Below are 9,520 nucleotides of genomic sequence, written 5' to 3' on the forward strand. Positions count from 1 at the left end.
GCAGGGCCCCTCTGTCAGCACCCTTCCAGGAGCCCCTGGCAGCTCCCCACTGGCACTGGGCAAGATTTCTGGGTCTCTCCTTCGGCAAGACCGTTGTTAAGGGATCTTTCTGCCTGCAGTGAGCTGGGCCAAGGGTTTGTCCCTGCCCCTCTGGGTGGACCTTGCCCTTCCCTGCCCCTTCTCCCTCTTGAATTTCCCAGCAGAGTTTGGACTTTGGGCTGAAATCTGCATGGGAGATTCACTGCTGCAGCGTCCGGGACAGCAGACTGAGCTGAAGAGGCTTTGCTCTGTGCCCAGTGCTGCGTTTCCCTGCCACCTCTGCAGGGTAGCCAGACCAGAGGGATCTGTGCCTGTCCTTCCAGGAGCTACTCCACAGAGCCCAGCACAGCCGTGCCACCTATATGGAGGTGAGCCCGGGAAGGAGGGAGTGAAGCTGCTGTGGCTGCATGGTTGCAGTGCAGCAGTCTCCCTGTTGCTGCAGCATTGCTGGACCAGGCCCAGGGGAACACCAGAGCCAGGGCTGAGGAAAGCACCTGCACGAGCTATGCTGCAGGTGGACGAGGATGTTCTGGGTGCCAGTGCCAGCAATGCTTGGAGGAATGGGACCACAGCTGTTGCAATTTGGGCCCATCCTAAAAAGGCATAGTTTCTACCCTGGTGCCTCCACCAGCCCTTTCCTGGCCTGGGTGGGTTGGGATCCAACACTCTTGAGGACTGGAGGGGTCCTCTCCCATCCCTACATCCTGCAGTGCTCTGGCCACCATCACCCTGTGCCGTTCCCTGTGACTGCCTCCTCTCTCTGTCACACAGGTCTCCAAGAAGCTGGTGAACTCAGTGGCCAGCTGTGCGGATGATGCCCTGGCAGGGCTGGTTGCCTGCAACCCTGGCATCCGGCTCCTGCAGGGGCACCGGGTGGCCCTGCGAGCCGACCTGGATGGCATCCAGGGCCAGGTGGCTCTGCTCTCTGGAGGGGGCTCTGGCCACGAGCCTGCGCATGCTGGTGAGTGGCCACAGCCTCACCCGGGAGCTCATTTCCTTGTCTTGGGCGCTTCAGCTGCACCCTGTCCTAAGTGCCCCTTGGTCCTGCTCCCCAGGGTACATTGGGAAGGGCATGCTGACTGGAGTGGTGGCTGGCGCTGTCTTCACTTCTCCTGCTGTGGGCAGCATCCTGGCAGCAATCCGGGCAGTGACACAGGCTGGTGCAGGTTTGGTGGCATGGTGGGGCACGGGGTGTGATGGGTGGGAGCTTGCCACCACAGCTTCACCTCCACACCTCCTCCCTCCCCAGTGGGGACCCTCTTGATCGTGAAGAACTACACTGGAGACCGGCTGAACTTTGGGCTGGCACTGGAGCGGGCACGGGCAGAGGGAGTTGACGTGCAGATGGTGGTTGTGGGAGATGACAGTGCCTTCACCACTCAGAAGAAGGCAGGGCGCCGTGGGCTGTGTGGCACAGTGCTCATACACAAGGCAAGTAGCTCCACAGTGCCCCTCTTTCCCTAAAGCCTGGCACAGAGTCAGGTGCTGGCCCCTCTTGGGGACCAGAGAGCCACAGCTGCCAGGTGGAGGCGTTGGGTCCTGACAGTGCCACAAGCCCCATCATATCCTTCTAGGGCTGCAAGTTTTCAGGGGAGAGTGCCAGTGGGTGCAGTGGCCACAGCCCTTACACAGTACTCTCCTTTATAGGTAGCCGGAGCCTTGGCTGAGGCAGGGGCAAGCTTGAACGAGATTGTAAAGACAGTGTCAGCAGCCACCAAAGCCATGGGTATGTATGTAGGACCCTGTCTGTCAGCATAACTCAAGTCCTGTGCTGTCAGCCATCACTGGCTTCCCAAGAGCTGTGTGCCTGCAGGGAGCCCCAGCACTGGTGCTCCTCAGAGCAGGATGCTGGTACATCTGGGACCTGCCCTGTGCCCCAGCCCCATCCTGCCCCATCTCTGCAAGGCTGGCAGCCTCCTCCCTCCTCAGTGGCAGTTTGCAGCCACAGGGTAGATAAGAGATACCAGCTCAGGATGGACTTCAGCCCAGCACAGGGTTGCCTTGCATGCTGCCCACGTGCCTGTGGCGTGGCTGGGGCAGGACAGGCCCTGGCAGCCCTCTCTTGGCCCCTACCTGTCTGTGTGCTGCCACTGCCCTGAGGAACTAGCGTGCTTAATCCCTTTCTTCTTCCCTCACCATGCAGGTACCCTGGGCCTCAGCCTGTCCCCATGCAGCGTCCCTGGATCCAAGCCCACCTTCCAGCTGTCTCACGATGAGATGGAACTGGGCCTGGGTGAGGAGGTGCTGCTTGATCCCTTCTGTACCTAGGCCTGTGTGGCTCACAGCATATCACTCTGTGTCTGGCTGTTGACTGTCACCTCCCTGGCCAGGGGCTGAGCATCCCCATATGTGCATGCCTGGTAGTACCCATGGCATCAGACAATCTGGCCTTAGAGAAATGGGGTGGGTGTCAGCTGGTCTGAGGGGTGCCCATGGGTATGGATGGCTGCAGCCAGGTGTGGGGTCATTCTGCTCTGTCTTTGCAGGGATCCATGGTGAAGCGGGTGTGCGCAGGATGAAGGTAAGTGTTGTCCCAGCACACCTCCCCTCCCCTTGTGCTCCTCTACCTTCTACTCACAGCTCCCTGCTCTCCCCAGGTAGTATCGGCAGACAAGGCTGTGGAAACTATGCTGACACATATGATGGACCCTTCCAATGCTTCCCACCTGCCCCTGAGCCTCGGTGAGTACCTCTGGCTCTTCATGGCCTGCCTCCGCCCCCACCAGGCACAAGGCCTGGGGCTCACTGTGCTCCCTGCTTTCCAGGCAGCTCTGTGGTGCTGGTGGTGAACAACCTGGGCGGCCTGTCCTACCTGGAGCTGGGCATTGTGGCTGGTGCAGCTGTGCGTGGCCTGGGTGAGTGTTGCTGAGCAGGATGGAGACAGATGGAGGGAAGCAGGGGGTCCCAAGACACCATTCTCTGGTTCTACCTGACTTCTCTGCTCCCATGGACCTTCCCCAGCCTGCTCATGGCCACCTTGTGCCCACAGAGAGCCGAGGCATCCATGTCGCCAGGGCGTTGGTGGGCTCCTTCATGACAGCGCTGGAGATGGCTGGTGTCTCCCTCACCCTCATGCTGGTGGATGAGGAGCTTCTGAGGCTGATCGGTGAGTGCCCATAGGCAGGGATGTGGGCACAGGTCAGGGACCTGTGGGGCAGGCTCCCCGTAGGCACAGAGACAAGAGGGTGTCCCAGGAGACCTGGTGGACATGCAGGACCAGTGCCTGGCTGCCAGCATGGGCAGCACTGCCAGGCGGAGGTGGTGAGGAGCCAGCAGGGTCCTGCAGAGCTGGCACTCACCTGTTTCGTCCTTTACTGCTCTAGATGCCAAGACTACAGCCGTGGCTTGGCCCAACCTGGCTGCAGCACCTGCAACAAGCCAGAGAGGGGAGGTACCTGTGCCAAAGGAGGAACAGGAGACAGTGCAGCCTGCGACCAGCACAGGTACAGGCAAACATGGGACTGCCCTCTGCCATGGCCCTGCAGAGCAAGGTGGGAAGCTCTGCTGTGCTCTGTCCCTTCGAAGCTGTCACCTTCCAATGCCTCAGTATCACTACCTCTTCCTGGGGATGAGGGCAAGCAGGCTTCCCATGCTGCTGGGCACTCGGGTGGGGAGGCATGTGTGCTGGGTCACAGAGGCACAGGCTCACATTTCCTCTTTGCAGGGCCTGGCGGGCAGCGGGCACAGCTGGTCCTGGAGCATGTGTGCAGCACCCTGCTCGCCATGGAGGACAAGCTCAATGAGCTGGATCGTGCCGCGGGTGACGGGGACTGTGGCCACACACACGCCCGGGCTGCCCGAGGTGGGTACTTACGCTTGTGCACCAGCCCAGGGATGCATGAGGAGAGGGTTCCCCCAGCATCCCTCTCTCAGGGAGCAGAGACACCCCCCAAAACATCCTTTCCTGAGGAGCAGGAACTCCYTAACTGTTCTCTCCAGCTGGGAAATGCGGTCTTCACCTAAATCGTCTCTTCCTGGGGGACTGTGTCCCCCAGCCATCCCCTCCTTGGGTGGAGGAGTTCCAACGTGTCCCTGCACCCTGCCCTGCTCCTGGTGGCACTGCCCTTAGGGATGATGGGGAATCCCTGATTGCACAGGATCCCCAGCTGTCCCTTGGGCAGTAAGGTGTCCCTGGCTGTCCCTAAAGGCATTGAGGGGCCTCCAGCTGCCCTTAGAGGAGACAGAGGTCTCAGCAGGTCCAAGAGATCTCAGCCTCAGCCATCTTCCTGCTGTATCCCTGCAGCCATCCAGGAATGGGTGCGTGCCCGACCCCCACCAGCAGTCCCAGCCCAGCTCCTCTCTGCACTGGCCAACCTGCTGTTGGAGGAGATGGGTGGCTCCTCAGGGGTGGTGAGTAAAGGGCTGCTGTATGGGGGGAAAAGCAGTGGGCCAGGCTTGTCATCCCTGCGGGATGCAGGCCATCATCCCCACCATGGGCACCGACGGGGCTGGTGTCCCCACAGCTCTATGGGCTCTTCCTGACAGCAGCTGCCCAGCCCTTGCATAACCGCAGTGATCTCTCAGCCTGGGCTGATGCCATGGATGCCGGCATTAAAGCCATGCAGCGGTGAGTGGCGAGGGCATGGGCTGCAGGCTCCCAGGCCCTCTGCAGGACTGTGCCCATGCCCTGCCAACCTTTCTGTGCTCTGTGCAGGTACGGAGGAGCTGCTCCAGGGGACAGGACCATGGTGAGTGCTGCCATCCCCAGGCCCGTGGAGCACGGAGTAACCCCACTGACCCGAGTTAAGAAGGCTGCCAGGCCTGTCTGTGGCCCTGCTTCTCAACCCTCTCCCCTTGTCTCCCAGCTGGACTCATTGTGTGCTGCCAGCGAGGTCCTGCAAGCCCTGTGCATCCCTGGTGCCAACCTACTGCAAGTGCTGGCCACAGCTGTGCAGGTATGGGGGCAGAAGGGAGCCCAAGATGGGCATGGTGGAGCCCAGAGCAGAGCAGCCTAAAGCCAGGCCAGGCTGGAGGGGCCTAGAGGTGGCAAGGGAAAGTGTAGGAATTGCCATGCCAAGCTGCCAGGACACACAGTATATCCAGGCCGGGAAGCACCAGGCAAGGGAATTGGAGCAGGGAGCCAGGGGTTGGCCTTGCAGTATGCCAGATGTCTGACCATGCCTGTCTCCTTGGCAGAGCGCAGAGGCTGCAGCAGAGGCCACCAGGCACATGGAAGCTGGTGCTGGCAGAGCCAGTTATATCAGCTCAGCCCAGCTGCTACAGCCGGACCCTGGGGCAGTGGCAGTGGCAGCCATGCTTCGGGCCGTGCTGGAGGGGCTGCAAAGCTGAGGCAGCCCTCACTGCCAGTCCTCCTGCCTGGCAGCCCCTCACGTGCTCCAGGGCTCTAGAGGTGGCAGGAATACAGACAACAGTCTGCAACCATCCCCAATAAACTTTTGTGGTCTATCTAACCTGGCCAGAGTATCTGTCCCCTCAAGGAGGGGATGGGACTGGGGGGATCTAAGCTGGCAGGAAAGGACTAGTCCCCTCAGGGGGGAAGACAGGACCAGGAGATCCAGTCAGCTCCACGCTCCAGCATGAGCATGACTGTGCTAGGGAGAGGAAGGAAGCTGCTAGGCTGTCCACAAGCCCTCGTGAATGGTCCCAGCCTGGGTGCTGCAAAAGGAAACCACAGGGCTCACATGGCCCCAAGAACAAGGCCTGGAGGAGATTCTGGAAAGGGGGAAAACAGGAACTGGAGCGATGGCAGAGTCCAGAACTGTTGGCTTATGCCAGGGCCTGCCCTGGGCCAGTCGATGATCCCACAGTGCCAGGGGCTGGGGGAACCACGCAGAGGGGCCATGCTGGTCACAGGGACCTGGGGGCAAGCACAGGGACATGGCCTGCCTGAGTCCCGCATGCCAGGGGAGCTCCAGCTACCAGCAGCAGAGGGGTGGGCCTGTCAGCACAGAGAAGAGCCAACCTCCCCTTCGAGGGGGGACATGTCTGCTGGGGAACATGGCATGCAGGCCTCACAGCTTGGCTCAGCTAGAGATGGCTCAGCTCTATCCTGGTCCTCTACCTGCCTCCCCCTAGCTGGGCCCAGGACCAGGCCCCGCTCTCCAGGCACCCCTCTCTCCTGCCTTTGCTCATGTAACCCCAATGACACTGAAGGACATGACAGCAGGTGCATTGCAAAAGCCAGTGGTTTATTACCCTTCCACCATGACATTCAGGGACTCATTCCACCACCTGTCCCTGTGGGGTAGCTGGGGAAGGGGCAAGGAGCCACTGGGTGGGGAGAGCAAGCAGCCTGCCGGAGCATGGCACAAGAGCCATGGCAGCAGGCTGGGACCTGCTCTCCTTCATCCCCCTTGCCCTGAGCCAGGCGCCTTGTATCGCAGACATGCACTGAGCATCAAGATGGCTCCAGGCCCAGAGGGGCTTGCAAGGTGCTGCATGTGTGATGGGAATGCTCTGCTGGTGGCTTCTGACATGATATGGCCCTGCACACATGGCCCACACCAGGCTCCACGGGTCAGCTGGAGGGCAGCCAGCCTGGTGCAGGCTGAGGTGAGGCTCCAGCCAGGCCCCACAGGAGTCAGCTTGGCTGAGTAAGGGGTGGGGATGAGGATGGGGTGGCAGGAATGGTCACRCTGCAGCTGGCTCTATACTGGTCATGGCACCCCTTGCCCTGCACAGCCCAGGAGCCATCCTTGAGGCAGGCAAGAAGCTGAGGCTGGCCCATGGGGAGGCAAAGCATGCAGTCCAGGCCTCAGTCTGTCCCGCTGGCATGGCCTGTTCTCCACAGGGACAACAGGAACCAACCTCCTTTCTCCCATGGGCAGGAGGGCTAGGCAGCCCTGGCACAGGCAGCAAGAGTTTCTGGAGAGGGGAAGGCAGCAGACCAAGAGTGGGGCCAGCATGGCAGGCACGGCAGCAAAGGGAGCGGCGAGCTCAGGGCTGGCAGTCCTGGGAGTGCAGTGTGCTGCGGAGGCATCAGTGCTCAGCACTGAGCAGGGGCTGTGGGGAGAACATGAGCACAGAACCTCTGTCCTGGCACCCCTGCCCACCCTGGCAGGACCCCACCATCCCATCTTGCCCCCAGGGGACCAGCCTGCCAGGGCTGCGATGAGACACACGTCCCAGACTCAGCTCTCAAAAACTACCCTGTGCCCCATGCTGTGCAGTGCCCTGCATCCAACCCATGCCCCGCTGCAGCTCTGGCCAGCAGTGCTGCAGAGGCGGTACCTGGTGAATGTCCACCAAGTCTGCTTCTGGGCGCTTCCAGTCTGCCCTGGCCAGGGCCCACAGCACCAGCACTCCGAAGAGCAAGATCAGGAGGCCCAGTGTGTTGGCGAAGACAGCCTCAGGGGGCAGCTGGGCATACGCTGTTGTCCCATTTTTCCTTTAGAAGAGAAAGGAAATGCTCATTTCAACAGGAGCAGCCCAGCCCTACTGCATGCCACCCTCAGGTGCAACATTGGTGGCTTCTCATGTCATGATGGGACAACTCCACTATTCTGATGGCCAGCGATGCTGCTCCAGGGCCTCCCTGCAACCATCTGTCCGCAGTCCGTGCTGAACACCCAGCCTCCTCTGGGTGCCCCTGCAGGGAGCAGCCAACAGCAGGTTCCAAGGGATATATGTAGGTGTATGTCACAGCCCTGGGACACTTAGGCCAGAGGAGGTGGCCAACAGTTTAGGACATACCATGAGCCTTCCTGCATGCGTTCAGTCTCCAGCTAAACCACATGGAAACCATCACCCTCCCTGGCATCCTGCAGCAGGGAGTTCTGCAGGTTAACCTCATGCTAAGGGGGAAATCACTTCCCTTAATCTGCCCCTGCCTAGTATCACTTGGTGCCACTTCTGCTGGCACTAAGAGATGATAAACAGCCCAATCCCCTCTTGGCTTCTACTCTTGCAAGGCCTTTCCCCTAGCCTAGTCTGCAGGGCCTTGTGTGCCCTCCCACCACCAGTCATGTCCCAAGTGGTGACACTCACAGGCTGAAGAAAAGCTTCTCATTGATGCCTGACACGCATGAAGCCATGGCCAGCATGAGGATGGTGGAGCCAAAGAAAACGTGGGCTGGCTTATAGAGGGTGCGGAGCCAGGCTGGGGCCCAAGGCAGCAGAAAGGAGGTGAAGCCAGCGAGCCACTGCAGGGACAGGAAGCTGGGGGTCAGACTGGGTGTTGTGGGGGCCAGGGCATGGTGGGGGGGGGCAGCTGTCGCAGCACCCACCTGGCAGGAGAAGAGCAGCATGGTGGCCAGCCCCAGCCAGCTGTGAAGTGAGTACATGTTGGGTGTCCTGTGGGCGTTGTGGAAGCCGAAGACGGCCACCAGCCCCAGGACGGCGAGGCTGAAGGCCACCAGGGCCAGAGTGCCATGCAGCACCTTCCAGGGGAACTTAGGGCCACCCCAGGAGAAGGGCAGGCGATACACCAGGGCCACTGTGGGGGCAAGAAGTCAAGCGGGGGCAGCAGGCACTGCAGCCCGGCCCTGCCCATGTCACCCTGCTCACCTGCACCGTACAGCACCACCATGCTTGTCACCATCAGCATGGGGTGCCAGTTAAACATCTGGGCACTGCCATCCCAGGCGAAGCCACCGTGCCACTGCTGGCACCAGATACTCACAAAGGCCACACACACAGCCCCCAGGCTGCCAAGCAGGGCGCAGAAGGGCAGGAAGGGCAGCTCCGGCATCTCTGGTCTAGGGGGAGGGGGGTGGTACCTGGGGAGAGCAAGACACCCGCTGAGCCTCTGCTGGGGCTGTGCACCCACACTGGCTCTCTCCTGCTGATAGCCACTCGCCAGGGAGGAGCCAGCCCAAAAGGGGAACTGGCTGCTCAAGCGCTGTTTCCAGAGAGGAGGCTGTGAGGAAGTGGTGGCTGCCAGTCCCACTGCTGGCCAGCCTGGAGGACAATACTTGGGACCAGAGCCGTTTGGTGGGGCACGCGCACAGAGTGATACCTGTCCCTGCAGAGCCCAGCAGCCCAGCAGCTTGGCTGCCCAGGCCTTACTGGGGTGGCAGGGAGTTTGGGTCCCTCCTGCAACCCCAGCACCCTCCTCCATGCATCGCCAGCCCCTCACCATCCACACACTGGCTCCCCTCCATCCCCTTCATGCACAACCATGCTCCTCCAGGTCCCCATACATCTGTACCCCAGCATCCACTTGCACTCTGCCAGACYCACACACCCACACCCCACTTCCAACACCAGGGTTGCAGGCTCATGCAGCCCCAGCCTGCTCCTACCTCCCTCTGCCCCCCCTTCTGCCACAATAACCTTCACCCCACCTGCTCTGCCAGGGTCGGGGGCCCTGCCAGCCCCACCGGAACCTCACAGCCCTGTCTTGGGGTGTGGGGAGAGGTTGGCAGGGCTCTGCCTTCAGGGTGCTTCCTTCAGCCTGCGGGGGCCGTGGCTCTCCCTGGGACTGCAGGACAGCGCAGGGCAAGCAGGAGACTGACAGGGATGGGGCCATGCTCATTTGCATAATGTTTTGCATCTGCTTCCACAAATAGAGAGTTGGGCC

The 9,520-nt window shown here is 61.1% G+C and overlaps 2 protein-coding genes across 7 annotated transcripts in view; one reads left to right on the top strand and one right to left on the bottom strand.

Moving 5' to 3' along the window:
• The first annotated feature begins 322 nt into the window (after positions 1 to 322).
• Positions 323 to 5,450, top strand: TKFC (triokinase and FMN cyclase). 2 transcript variants are annotated; one of them, XM_085312589.1, is made up of 17 exons: positions 323 to 407; positions 811 to 1,000; positions 1,095 to 1,205; positions 1,289 to 1,474; positions 1,691 to 1,765; positions 2,183 to 2,272; positions 2,526 to 2,560; positions 2,637 to 2,721; positions 2,805 to 2,894; positions 3,029 to 3,145; positions 3,363 to 3,530; positions 3,704 to 3,841; positions 4,283 to 4,389; positions 4,503 to 4,606; positions 4,694 to 4,727; positions 4,845 to 4,934; positions 5,176 to 5,450. In XM_085312589.1, exons 1-17 carry the CDS (start codon positions 402 to 404, stop codon positions 5,326 to 5,328), a joined length of 1,779 nt encoding a protein of 592 aa, XP_085168715.1. In that variant the 5' UTR covers positions 323 to 401; the 3' UTR covers positions 5,329 to 5,450. The 2 variants fall into 2 exon arrangements, with proteins under 2 accessions (XP_085168715.1, XP_085168716.1); XM_085312590.1 differs by having other exon boundaries at positions 3,363 to 3,482.
• Positions 5,451 to 6,167: 717 nt separating this feature from the next.
• Positions 6,168 to 9,520, bottom strand: part of CYB561A3 (cytochrome b561 family member A3) — a 4,189-nt gene continuing 836 nt past the window's right edge. Inside the window, exons 2-7 of one of the 5 annotated variants that reach the window (XM_085312595.1) lie at positions 8,798 to 8,839; positions 8,506 to 8,717; positions 8,226 to 8,434; positions 7,987 to 8,141; positions 7,231 to 7,387; positions 6,168 to 7,002 (exon numbers count right to left, since the gene is read on the bottom strand). In XM_085312595.1, coding sequence (XP_085168721.1) covers positions 6,979 to 7,002; positions 7,231 to 7,387; positions 7,987 to 8,141; positions 8,226 to 8,434; positions 8,506 to 8,689 — 729 coding nt within the window. In that variant the 5' untranslated portion in view covers positions 8,690 to 8,717; positions 8,798 to 8,839 and the 3' untranslated portion in view covers positions 6,168 to 6,978. Of the gene's footprint in view, positions 7,003 to 7,230; positions 7,388 to 7,986; positions 8,142 to 8,225; positions 8,435 to 8,505; positions 8,718 to 8,797; positions 9,112 to 9,520 lie in introns of those variants that run through there. The other 4 variants (XM_085312594.1, XM_085312593.1, XM_085312592.1 and 1 more) reach the window with 4 other exon arrangements.

This window comes from Rhea americana, unplaced genomic scaffold, assembly GCF_003343005.1.
Source record: "Rhea americana isolate MKP2758 unplaced genomic scaffold, rheAme1 scaffold_368, whole genome shotgun sequence".
Classification (NCBI taxonomy): domain Eukaryota; kingdom Metazoa; phylum Chordata; class Aves; order Rheiformes; family Rheidae; genus Rhea; species Rhea americana.